Below are 13,956 nucleotides of genomic sequence, written 5' to 3'. Positions count from 1 at the left end.
TATATATATTCCAGTTTGGTGAGATTCTTTAATAGGTCACTTAACATAATATAAACTATATAGGGACTAGTCCCCCTTGGGAAGATCCTGTGTGCTGGGATTTCTATTTACTTGGTATATACCGGGGAAGGCTGTCTCCCTTATTGCCAAGCACCAAGGATGTTACTCACATTGGCTCTTCTAAATACACTAGAAACCTGATGGTTAGTCAGGGTGAAATTTCAGGGTAAAAACATATTTGTTGCCCTCATTAATTCTGAAACTGCTATGTACCACCAGATGCAGTATAATTACACTCCCCATCCAAACCCACTCATTTTCCAAACATCCACTCCAGGTAAGCCACCATTCACCTACCAACCCCTCGAGTGCTTCCATTAAGCTACAGCCTATCAGCAAACAGACTAGAAAGTCTCTCAGAACACACAAAGTAAATCTGTATAGTTCCCAGTAGTCACTAGAAATTCCTTTTGTGGAGGTTTGAACCCACCCCCACCATAAGTATCCAGTTGGAATCTATTCTTCTTTAAGGGGATGAGAAAGAATAATCACTATAATTGGGGGCAGTGAGTGGTGCAAGTTCTTCTCTTGGTTCTTCCTAAGTAGAGGACACAGTTGCACCAAAAGGAAGAGGAACTGCAGATACTGAGGCTCTTTGAGAAGGAGGACTGAACTTCTTGAGGACCAGGAGAACATGCAAGAGACCTCTATAGGTGCAGCCTATGGTAATTGGCTATGGGCCTGATTCACTAAAGGGCGATAAAAATTATCGCACCCTTTTTCGCGTTAAAAAACGCAAAATAACTTGCGCGCGATTCACCATAGTATTATCGCGTGCGAAAAATCGCCATTTTCGCATGGGGTATTTCTCGCACTAGTTTTACCGTTTTGCGTTAATTTCCGCGCTGAAAAGAATACGATCGCATGATTCACTATAACTTTTGCGCGCTAAATATCGCATTCGGCTATACGAAAATTAACACCTACTACAGGCAGGCGAAAAATTATACAAAAGTACAGTAAATGATTTTTTGCAATAAAATATGGACTTACAGTGTTATTTATTCAGTCTGTGTTTCCCCCAGAGTGACGCAGCCGCCAGTTTGCAGGGAAATGGTCATTTTTAATACAGTAATTTTCCGCAAGTATTGGCGTGTATGGCTAACATGGCGTGCGTTCATTTGCGCGACTATTTATATTTGGCTACAAGTGATGAAATGTTTCGCCAGGCATGGATTCGCAGCGAATTTTTGGACGTGCGTTGAATTTTTTCGCGGTGTATTTTTTCATGCGTTTTGCAAAACAATCCGCCAATGGCAAAACGCATGAAAAAATTCGCCACGCAAAAATTCACCGCACATCCAAAAATTGATACAAGTGTCAAAAAATAATAGTCACAGCAACAATTTTTTTGCCCGCACAACATTTTTGCCGTTTCGGGGATCTTTCGAAAGATTTGCTAATTTTTCACTAAAGAAACCAGAACACATTTGCTCATCACTAGTGGCTACTATTTATATGCTACTATTTATATGCTACTATTTATATGCATCTACTATTTATATGTGGCGAATATTTATATACACCATTTATATGCTTCGACAATTTTTATACATTATTTCTATGCTACCATTCATATTCGGCGATTATTCGCGTAATTTAGCGCATGTACAGGCAAATACCGCATTGAAATAGTCTTTCGCGAGTTAAATAACGCTTGCAATATCGCGCGTAAAAAAGCGCGAGTATGCTTATAGTGAATCGTGCGAAAAATCGCCAAAATTAAGCGGCGGTAAAAATTTTAGCGCACAATAAGAACAGCGCACGTTTTATCACCCTTTAGTGAATCAGGCCCTATATGTTTAATTATGACTAGTAATGACTTTTTATGAAGAAAGCTCAGCTCTTTCTGCTTCTCCACCTGTCCTGCCCATCTGCATTTATTCTCCAGAACATTCATTTTAGAGAAAAGTGAGGCCCAAGAGATTGTGTTTCTTACTTAAAAAGGCTACATAAGGGTCTATACTTGGTAAGTGGCTTAAATGGATATGGAAGATTGAGACATCGCATTGTCTCTTCAATTAATTATAACTTATTACCTTTAGCAACAAATGTATTTCAATTCATATAATTATCAACCTACTGACAGAAGCTTAAGCACTAACAGTAATGAATACAGATGGCATATTGCGATTTTGTAACAAAAGCTGGCCATACACATGCAGATTTGAAAGGAACAATTGGGCAGGCAGATTGGAACCCCCCATACATGGTCCAATAAGTTTCCAACTACCTGTAGGGGCTGAATGGGCAGCTGGAATAGCCAGTTGATGTGCCCATTGGTGGTCTGTACCAAGATCTGACTCTTCCATGGAGATCAAAGGCAGTAACTTTGTATTAATCCATATGCCAAAGTTATTTGTTAAACCCTGAATTTTGATTTTCACATTGGGAGGATTTAAGGAGATGTGTATAATTAACAGTTGGCTTTAAGATGGCAGCCAAATTTTATAAAATGTGTTTTACTGATTAAAAGACACGACTAGAGTCAACTTGTTTATTTTACAGGAATTAGAGACCACCTTCCCCGAATGAGTCCGTATGAGTCTGTACCCCACTGCTAAATTAAAAAATGTAGTCTCCATTCCAGGGCAATTCCACTCCATTTCTGAGGGGTGTGGTTTGTAGTTCAGGAAGTTCATTAAATGCAGTTTAGTAAAGTAAAGTAGATTTTGCAAAGACACTTAGGGGCATAATTATGACCCTTCAAGGATCACAGTAGGTAAAATAAAGTCACTTCCTGGCTCCTTAATTGTCTTTCCTATTTTCGGGTCACATTTTAGTATATTAAAAAGGGAAAATAAGGTGCTTTACACCCACATTTACATTCCCAGCAAGGATTTTGACTATAAAAGGAGAAGGAAAGGTAAAACCTCAGTAAGCTTTATCAGAAAGGTCTATGTAAATACAGCCATAAGCACTCACAGAAAGTCCTCTATCAAAAGAAACACAGGGTTTCTTGTCTTCCTGCCATGTTCTTCTTTGTCAGACTTCCTGCTCTCAGAAAAATTCTTCAGGAAACAGGCAAAAGTCTGCTCAGTTTGCTCCACTCTCCCCCTCCCTTTTCTTGCTCCCCCTCCCATTAGAATTCACTCCCCCTCCCATCAAAATTCATTCCCCCTCGAAACTCTGTGTAATCGGAGATACCAGCAGCCAGAGCTGCAGCAGGAAGCTACTGAGACCGAGATAAAATGGCAGCTGCTATCTTAAACAGAGGGAGCTTCTAGGGCTGTTACTCAGGCAAGTAAAGCTTTCTGCAGAATAAATATAACATTCTAGCTTGCACTATTGTGGCTAATCTATTGTCAATGAAATGCCTTTCCTTCTCCTTTAATCAGGGCCTTAATGAGCTTGGAACTATTTGACGCAGGCAGTAAATGGTTGTGGTTACAGTAGGGCAAGTTTGAATGTTCATCCAGTCACACAGTTCTCCACCTATACCCATATAGTTAATGAGTTCTAACCAATAACTAACCGTAAATACTCTCATTCCTCTTGAGAGCCCCATAGAGCGTGGGGCAATACAGTTGGTACAGATGTTCCACCAGTGTGTTACTCCCAGGAACCATCGTTTTCTGTTCCTTATTCATAAAGTTCCAGAGATGCAGGGCGTAGGAATGATTGAACTTTGGGACATTTTGCCAGACCTCAAAGTATCTTCTCCAAGATGGGTAAGGAATAGGATAGAATCTCATTGGATTCAAAAAGGAGATGTCGCTACATTTAACATCCTCCATAGACTGGATCTGAAGGGTGATACAATATTGTTTCAGAACTCGTGTGAAAAGTTGGGGACCTTGGTGCCCCCATTCTGCCCCTCTGTAATTCTGCACAAAGCTCTCCATGCCTTTCCAGGCAAAAGTGTTCTGAGGCGTCAGCCCAAAAATACCGTTACTGGAAACGCCCGAGGATTGGGCTGCCAGGAAGTTGACATCGGGGATGGGCCTCATGGAAATGATGTCAGTATCCATGTAAATGCCGCCGTGTCTCCAAATAAGCGCCAACCTGCATCCGTCGGAACTGACGTGCGTCCAGTATATTTCACGTTCAGGATTAACCTACGTATGGAAAGAGCGACAGCGGAAATTCAGCGGAAACTGCATAAAAACATTCACCTTTTAGTCAACTTTTAGTATGTGATAGAATGGCCTAATGGCCTAAATGGCATAATGCCCAATCAGGAGGTGCTTAGAGGTAATCGCTAAGGATTTGCACCCCACAGCACAAGCATTTATTACAAATATTATTAGGAATTAACATTTATAAAGTGCTGTACAGTAAATGGGTTTAACCACTGAACATACAGATCCACTGCAGCATTTTCCATTTGCAGAATTAGAACCTGTAACTAGTGCTGAGCGAATTTTTTCACCAGGTATTGATTCTCTGCGAAATTCCACATATCACTATTGGCAAATTGTTTTGAGAAACTTCTAAAACATGTAGCGGTCAAAATAGGACAAGGCCGCGTCAAAAAAGTTGCTGCAGTACCTGCATTTCATATATTATTTGCTGTTTTGAGAATTAAATTTGCCCAATATCAGAGGATCTGGCCAATATCAAGGGATTTGGCCCAATATCAGAGGATTTGGCCAATATCAAGGGATTTGGCCCAAAATCAGAGGATCTGTCCCAATATCAGGGGATCAGTCCCAATATCAGGGGATCTGGCCCAATATCAGAGGATTTGGCCCAATATCAGTGGATATGGCCCAATATCAGAGGATCTGGGCCAATATCAGGGGATCTGGCCCAATATCAGAGGATATGGCCCAATATCAGAGGATCTGGGCCAATATCAGAGGATTTGGCCCAATATCAGAGGATTTGGGCCAATATCAGAGGATCTGGCCCAATATCAGGGGATTTGACCCAATATGAGGGGATTTGGCCCAATATCAGAGGATATGGCCCAATATCAGAGGATCTGGCCCAATATCAGAAGATCTGGCCCAATATCAGAGGATCTGGCCCAATATCAGAGAGTCTGGCCCAATATCAGAGGATCTGGCCCAATATCAGAGGATCTGGCCCAATATCAGAGGATCTGGCCCAATATCAGAGGATCTGGCCCAATATCAGAGGATCTGGCCCAATATCAGAGGATCTGGGCCATTATCAGGGGATCTGGCCCAATATCAGAGAGTCTGGCCCAATATCAGAGGATCTGGCCCAATATCAGAGGATCTGGCCCAATATCAGAGGATCTGGCCCAATATCAGAGAGTCTGGCCCAATATCAGAGGATCTGGCCCAATATCAGAGGATCTGGCCCAATATCAGAGGATCTGGCCCAATATCAGAGGATCTGGCCCAATATCAGAGGATCTGGCCCAATATCAGAGAGTCTGGCCCAATATCAGAGGATCTGGCCCAATATCAGAGGATCTGGCCCAATATCAGAGGATCTGGCCCAATATCAGAGGATCTGGCCCAATATCAGAGGATCTGGGCCATTATCAGGGGATCTGGCCCAATATCAGGGGATTTGGGCCAATATCAGAGGGCTTGCTAGTGAGAATACGGCGCTCACCTTACCTTCTCATACCACGGCCCAAGGGGCGTCCCATGAAATAATCTTTCCATTTGCAAAGGGAACAAGTGGACGTTATGAAAAGACGAGAGGGTCGGGAGGCGCTTGAGTGTGTCCCTCATTGCGGTTATGTCCCGTAACCCTTCCATGAAGAAAACCACGGGTCGGTGGCGGTACACGCGGGCCGCAGATTCTATGGCGCATAATACTAGCGAGGGCGGCTTCATTCTGTCTGTCGTCTCAATAAATATAATTCCGTTCCCATCTCTTAGAACATTCTGGGCTGGGCTGATGGGAGAGAAGCTGGGCGGGGCAGGGGGGAGGGGCCACTGGAAATGCGCAAAGGGTTGTACATTGAAGATTCTGTAGAGGAATCCGCAGGCCATGAACATAAACATGAGGAGAGTGAAACAACTTAGGGCTTTTGACATTGTTTAAAAATGGGATCAATCTGCAAAAAAAAAACAAAAGCGAAAATGTCCAATTATGTGTAGCGGCTGCTAGAGAGACGGCAATAAATCCCTTCTCTTTAAAGTAACAATAAAACCAAAAAATGAAAGAGCTTTAAAGTAATAAAAATATAATGCACTGTTGCCCTGCACTGGTAAAACTGGTGTGTTTGCTACAGTAACACTACTATAGTTTATATAAATACCCCGCTGTGTAGCCCCGGGGGCAGCCATTCCTGCACTGGTAAAACTGGTGTGTTTGCTACAGTAACACTACTATAGTTTATATAATAAATACCCCGCTGTGTAGCCCCGGGGGCAGCCATTCCTGCACTGGTACAGCTGGGGTGTTTGCTACAGAAACCCTACTATAGTTTATATAAATACCCCGCTGTGTAGCCCCGGGGGCAGCCGTTCCTGCACTGGTACAGCTGGGGTGTTTGCTACAGAAACCCTACTATAGTTTATATAAATACCCCGCTGTGTAGCCCCGGGGGCAGCCATTCCTGCACCGGTACAGCTGGGGTGTTTGCTACAGAAACCCTACTATAGTTTATATAAATACCCCGCTGTGTAGCCCCGGGGGCAGCCATTCCTGCACCGGTACAGCTGGGGTGTTTGCTACAGAAACCCTACTATAGTTTATATAAATACCCCGCTGTGTAGCCCCGGGGGCAGCCATTCCTGCACCGGTACAGCTGGGGTGTTTGCTACAGAAACCCTACTATAGTTTATATAAATACCCCACTGTGTAGCCCCGGGGGCAGCCATTCCTGCACCGGTACAGCTGGGGTGTTTGCTACAGAAACCCTACTATAGTTTATATAAATACCCCGCTGTGTAGCCCCGGGGGCAGCCATTCCTGCACCGGTACAGCTGGGGTGTTTGCTACAGAAACCCTACTATAGTTTATATAATAAATACCCCGCTGTGTAGCCCCGGGGGCAGCCGTTCCTGCACTGGTACAGCTGGGGTGTTTGCTACAGAAACCCTACTATAGTTTATATAAATACCCCGCTGTGTAGCCCCGGGGGCAGCCATTCCTGCACCGGTACAGCTGGGGTGTTTGCTACAGAAACCCTACTATAGTTTATATAAATACCCCGCTGTGTAGCCCCGGGGGCAGCCATTCCTGCACCGGTACAGCTGGGGTGTTTGCTACAGAAACCCTACTATAGTTTATATAAATACCCCCGCTGTGTAGCCCCGGGGGCAGCCATTCCTGCACCGGTACAGCTGGGGTGTTTGCTACAGAAACCCTACTATAGTTTATATAAATACCCCGCTGTGTAGCCCCGGGGGCAGCCATTCCTGCACTGGTACAGCTGGGGTGTTTGCTACAGAAACCCTACTATAGTTTATATAATAAATACCCCGCTGTGTAGCCCCGGGGGCAGCCATTCCGGCACTGGTACAGCTGGGGTGTTTGCTACAGAAACCCTACTATAGTTTATATAAATACCCCGCTGTGTAGCCCCGGGGGCAGCCATTCCTGCACTGGTACAGCTGGGGTGTTTGCTACAGAAACCCTACTATAGTTTATATAAATACCCCGCTGTGTAGCCCCGGGGGCAGCCGTTCCTGCACTGGTACAGCTGGGGTGTTTGCTACAGAAACCCTACTATAGTTTATATAAATACCCCGCTGTGTAGCCCCGGGGGCAGCCATTCCTGCACTGGTACAGCTGGGGTGTTTGCTACAGAAACCCTACTATAGGTTATATAAATACCCCGCTGTGTAGCCCCGGGGGCAGCCATTCCTGCACTGGTACAGCTGGGGTGTTTGCTACAGAAACCCTACTATAGTTTATATAAATACCCCGCTGTGTAGCCCCGGGGGCAGCCATTCCTGCACTGGTACAGCTGGGGTGTTTGCTACAGTAACACTACTATAATTTATATAATAAGCTGTGTAGCCCTGGGGGCAGCCATTCAAGCTGGAAAAAAGGAGAAAAGGCACAGGTTACATAGCAGATAACAGATAAGCTCTGTAGAATACAATAGTGTTTTATCTGTTATCTGCTATGTGCCTGTGCCTTTTCTCCTTTGAATGGCTGCCTCCATGGCTACACAGCAGCTTATTTATATAAATTATAGTAGGCTTTCTGAAGTAAACACACAACTTTTAACAGTGCAGGCAGCAGCACATTATATTTTAGTTACTTTCATACACTTTCATTTTTTGGTGTTACTGTTCCTTTAAATGTTATGGTGAGACAAGCAGTAACAAACTGGTGGGACTGGGCCCACTACCCATACTCCTACCCCACTACCCATACTCCTACCCCACTACCCATACTCCTACCCCACTACCCATACTCCTACCCCACTACCCATACTCCTACCCCACTACCCATACTCCTAGTGCACTACCCATACTCCTAGTGCACTACCCATACTCCTGCCCCACTACCCATACTCCTGGCCCACTACCCGTACTCCTGCCCCAATACCCATACTCCTAGTGCACTACCCATACTCCTGCCCCACTACCCATACTCCTGACCCACTACCCATACTCCTAGCCCACTAACCATACTCCTGGCCCACTACCCATACTCCTGCCCCATTACCCATACTCCTGACCCACTACCCATACTCCTTCCCCACTACCCATACTCCTGACTCACTAGCCATACTCCTGCCTCACTACCCATACTCCTGCCCCACTACCCATACTCCTGACTCACTACCCATACTCCTGCCCCACTACCCATACTCCTGCCCCACTACCCATACTCCTGCCCCACTACCCATACTCCTGACCCACTACCCATACTCCTGCCTCACTACCCATACTCCTGCCCCACTACCCATACTCCTAGCACACTACCCATACTCCTAGCCCACTAACCATACTCCTAGTGCACTACCCATACTCCTAGCCCACTACCCATACTCCTGCCCCACTACCCATACTCCTGCCCCACTACCTATACTCCTAGCGCACTACCCATACTCCTAGCGCCCTACCCATACTCCTAGCCCACTACCCATACTTCTGGCACACTACCCGTACTCCTAGCGCCCTACCCATACTCCTGCCCCACTACCCATACTCCTGTCCCACTACCCATACTCCTAGCGCACTACCCGTACTCCTAGTGCCCTACCCATACTCCTAGCCCACTACCCATACTTCTGGCCCACTACCCATACTCCTGCCGCACTACCCATACTCCTGCCCCACTACCCATACGCCTGCCCCACTACCCATACTTCTAGTGCACTACCCATACTCCTGGCCCACTACCCATACTCCTGCCCCACTACCCATACTCCTAGCCCACTACCCATACTCCTGGCCCACTACCCATACTCCTGCCCCACTACCCATACTCCTGCCCCACTACCCATACTCCTGCCCCACTACCCATACTCCTAGCCCACTACCCATACTCCTAGCGCACTACCCATACTCCTGCCCCACTACCCATACTCCTAGCCCACTACCCATACTTCTGGCCCACTACCCATACTCCTGCCCCACTACCCATACTCCTGCCCCACTACCCATACTCCTGCCCCACTACCCATACTCCTAGCGCATTACCCGTACTCCTGCCCCACTACCCATACTCCTATCCCACTACTCATACTCCTAGCGCCCTACCCATACTCCTAGCCCACTACCCATACTCCTAGCGCCCTACCCATACTTCTTGCCCACTACCCATAATCCTGCCCCACTACCCATACTCCTGCCCCACTACCCATACTCCTAGCCCACTACCCATACTTCTGGCCCACTACCCATACTCCTGCCCCACTACCCGTACTCCTATCCCACTACTCATACTCCTAGCGCCCTACCCATACTCCTAGCCCACTACCCATACTCCTAGCGCCCTACCCATACTTCTTGCCCACTACCCATAATCCTGCCCCACTACCCATACTCCTGCCCCACTACCCATACTCCTAGCCCACTACCCATACTTCTGGCCCACTACCCATACTCCTGACCTACTACCCATACTCCTGACCCACTACCCATACTCCTGTCCCACTACCCATACTCCTGCCCCACTACCCATACTCCTGCCCCACTACCCATACTCCTTCCCCACTACCCATACTCCTGCCCCACTACCCATACTCCTGGCCCACTACCCATACTCCTGTCCCACTACCCATACTCCTGCCCCACTACCCATACTCCTGCCCCACTACCCATACTCCTTCCCCACTACCCATACTCCTGCCCCACTACCCATACTCCTGGCCCACTACCTGTACTCCTGCCCCACTACCCGTACTCCTGCCCCACTACCCGTACTCCTGCCCCACTACCCATACTCCTGCCCCACTACCCATACTCCTGCCCCACTACCCATAGTCCTAGCCCAGCTTAAGGTATTTTTATAAACTCCTATGAGGAGGAACTGGACTATACAAGACTATAATGCCCATAACTTCTTAAGGGAACATAAGAGAGAGACTATAACATATTCATTGGTTATGATTTCTCCTCCTGATTATATAGAGATCAAAAATCATTGTTGTGGGACCTGACCCTGCCCAGATATTCCTAACTGACCAACCGAGTGCCCAAAGCCAGTCCTGTTTGGGCTCATATGACAGGCAATATCAATTTAAACCTAAACCCAGTTTTTGGTGCCACTGGTATAACTGGTATGGGGATAAATGTGTGTGAGTTTGTTATGGTGTGATCTCCACATCACCTATGATGGGCCCTGATGTGAAGTATAAGTCACCCCCATCTGGGCATCCCCTCCCCCACATGGCATGGCCCTTATCAGTCGGGGCTTAGAGTCGGGCACCCCCTCCCCCACATGGCATGGCCCTTATCAGCTGGGGCTTAGAGCCGGGCACCCCCTCCCCCACATGGCATGGCCCTTATCAGTCAAGGCTTAGAGCCGGGCACCCCCTCCCCCACATGGCATGGCCCTTATCAGCTGGGGCTTAGAGCCGGGCACCCCCTCCCCCACATGGCATGGCCCTTATCAGCCGGGGCTTAGAGCCGGGCATCCCCTCCCCCACATGGCATGGCCCTTATCAGCCGGGGCTTAGAGCCGGGCACCCCCTCCCCCACATGGCATGGCCCTTATCAGCCGGGGCTTAGAGCCGGGCATCCCCTCCCCCACATGGCATGGCCCTTATCAGCCGGTGCTTAGAGCCGGGCATCCCCTCCCCCACATGGCATGGCCCTTATCAGCCGGGGCTTAGAGCCGGGCATCCCCTCCCCCACATGGCATGGCCCTTATCAGCCGGGGATTAGAGCCGGGCACCCCAGGGTGTGAGACCATTACCCTTGTCTGGTTTCAGACCCCAGTGAGCAGAGGCCTCTTACATATCTGTTCCCAGTACATGAGGGCCTGATTTATTAACTCTTACAGGCCTGTATCAGGACAGATACCATGGCTGAACCACTTACCTTATTCTTCTGGTATTCGGACTCTTACTGGACAGAAAGCTCTTCTGATTCCCCAAGTTCATGCACTAAATAAGCCAGGAGGTGATTTGGCTGCACAAGTCTCTCTTGGTGTTCAATGCTTTTCTCTCCCAAAATATTCTGTATTTGTCGATATACAACCTCCCTCATTCTTCAAGTCCTTGTATTCATATCTATCCCGGCAGGTATAAGCTCTAAGAAACTGTCATATAAAAATGCGACACAGCGGTGCGTAATGCAGGTTGGCAGAGAAAGAGAAATTCCAACTTTCTCCATAAAAAGATAAAAGTTACTGACACACAAGGCTGTTGCAATAGGGAGTGGGTCCTTAGTTTTTATTGTTGAAAGTAACAAAAGCCACATTTCAGTCCCACAATAAACACAAGGGACCTGCCCCTATTGCCGTAACCTTGAGGGCCGGTATCATCCGCTCTTTTTATGGAGAAAGCTGAATTCTGAAAGCTGAGAGAAGAGACGGCTTCTTACCCTGAAAGGTGCAAAAGGCTCATTTATGGGCACAAGGGCAGTTGCGGTTTTGCGTAAATCCCCTTTGTGAGGATTTCTAATAGTTACTAAGGTGTGATCAGGGGCCCCGGCCCATTCAATTATCATTAGAACTGATTTTTTTTTTGTAGCTGCAGTCTCGTATGGGGTACCTGGCTGGTGATTGTGGTCCCTGTGCCCTGTTCTTGCACTTTCACTTGAAGCTACAGTTCAGGACCCTAGTATGTTCTAGACAGAGACAATAACAAATTAAGATTTGTATTGTTGGATGCTTAAAGTGCATTGGGTAGGCAGTGACAGCCTTGGGCCAGTTGGACTTATTGGACTTATTGGGCCCAATAGCACCCCTATGGCTTTAAACCCTAACATTTCCTATTTTCTTGTTGCTGGGCAGATGCCCTTGTATCTATACCTATATTTACTTATTGTACTTTATTGGCCCATAGGTTATGACCACTTCCTGCCACACATTCATATAGTGTTTGACTAGGGGTGGATCTTCCTTCTTGGCCTTCAGCAGTGGATCTGTATGGATGTGCTCCAGGAAGCCTGGGATCCACACAGCAGAGAAGTGTTCAGCCCTAGAGAAAGCCAAGTCGGGGAGCAGGGCCCCCATGAATGAGGATTAAATATATCTTCTTTCTAGGAAAGGGAGTCTGAGCAAAGATAGTTGGCAAGAGCAGCTCCTTTGCTCCAACCAGGAGAGATAGCAGGGAGTATTCTCCTAACAGGCTCTTTATTTTCTTATTTAGCACACAGCATGAGTGAGTTGTAGTTGTACTACCCCCCTTTTATCCCTTCACATAGCAAAAGTCCATCCTGTGTGTAAGAGTCCAGGGTACCCCATGCTCTATAGCAGGGATCCACAACCTTTGTTACCTTATTTAAATGCAAAAAGTGCTGGGGAGCAACACAAGCATGAAAATGGTTCCTGGAGGTGGCAATGAGAGCTATAATTGGCTATTTTATAGCCCCTATGTGTACCGGCTGATTATAGAAGGCTCTGTTTGGCATTATACTTGCCTCCTAACCAGAACTTCAAAAATGAGCACCTGCTTTGAGACCACTGGGAGCAACATCCAAGGGGTTGGGGAGGAACATTTGCCCCCGAGCCACTGGTTGGGGGTCACTGCTTTATAGTTAATCTAGTTGGACATTATCTGTTTTACAGGGAAAAGGGGGTTATATAAATATGTTCCCATCTCTCCTGTTATGAAAAGAGAAGGTTTTACAAAATTCATTGCAATCATTCTTATGCACAAGGTGGAGGCTGGAGTAGAAGTAGGTGGCAGAGAAAAACTGGCAGGTAGTGCATATTGCAAAAAGGGTTTGGTGTAAACACTGAACAGTGGGGGCCCACCAATGAAATCTTTGCCATAAACTGGTACCATAAAGGGAAACTACACCCCCAGAATGAATACATAACCAACAGACAGTTTATATTATGTTAAGTGACGTATTAAAGAATCTCCCCAAACTGGAATATATATATCAGTAAATATTGCCCTTTTACATCCTTTCCCTTGAGCCGCCATTTAGTGATGGGCTGTGTGCTCCCTCAGAGATCAGCTGACAGGAAGTGATGCAGCTCTAACTGTAACAGGAAGTAGTGTGGGAGCAAAATGCAGAACTCTTCCCATAAATTGGCTGATGGAGCCTGTAATGACCAGGTACACAGGTGTAGCAGAACTAGAAAAACCCACATGGAGATCTTAGATAGCAGGGTAGAACCCAGCTTTATTCACGGCTGCTCTCTCCACCCACTGTGTCCCTCCCCTTCACTTCCACTTCCTGTATCACAAACTTTCTCATTACTCCACCCACTGCTAAGCTGCTAATGCATATTAAAATAAACAGTTAACATTCATGCAGGGATGGATGGAACAACATTACATCCCTCCCTACCTTTCAAAACAAGAAACTGAACTGCAACAAAGTACATAAAAGTACTGGGAGGCGGAATGCCTCATGCTTTACTGAAAAATGAAATCTTTGA

The 13,956-nt window shown here is 46.7% G+C and overlaps 1 protein-coding gene across 1 annotated transcript; it reads right to left on the bottom strand.

Moving 5' to 3' along the window:
- Window positions 1-3,356: 3,356 nt before the first annotated feature.
- LOC100490678 (alpha-1,4-N-acetylglucosaminyltransferase) lies at window positions 3,357-6,036 on the bottom strand. The gene is made up of 2 exons (XM_002941229.3): window positions 5,598-6,036; window positions 3,357-4,118 (listed from the first exon to the last, which is right to left on the bottom strand). The coding sequence occupies exons 1-2, from the start codon at window positions 6,021-6,023 to the stop codon at window positions 3,531-3,533; spliced, it is 1,014 nt and encodes a 337-aa protein (XP_002941275.1). The 5' UTR covers window positions 6,024-6,036; the 3' UTR covers window positions 3,357-3,530.
- Between the last annotated feature and the right edge of the window lie 7,920 nt (window positions 6,037-13,956).

Source organism: Xenopus tropicalis, chromosome 6, assembly GCF_000004195.4.
Source record: "Xenopus tropicalis strain Nigerian chromosome 6, UCB_Xtro_10.0, whole genome shotgun sequence".
In the NCBI taxonomy this organism is placed as follows: Eukaryota; Metazoa; Chordata; class Amphibia; order Anura; family Pipidae; genus Xenopus; species Xenopus tropicalis.
The sequence above is the reverse complement of the archived record's forward strand: the minus strand, read 5'-3'. Positions and strand labels throughout refer to the sequence as shown.

Excerpts from the sequence above, each read along its gene's own strand:
- LOC100490678 (XM_002941229.3), bottom strand. The coding sequence starts at position 6,023 with ATGTCAAAAGCCCTAAGTTGTTTCACTCTCCTCATGTTTATGTTCATG. Across the intron at positions 4,119-5,597 it reads TTGGGCCGTGGTATGAGAAG|GTTAATCCTGAACGTGAAAT; the intron begins GTAAGGTGAGCG and ends TTCCATACGTAG.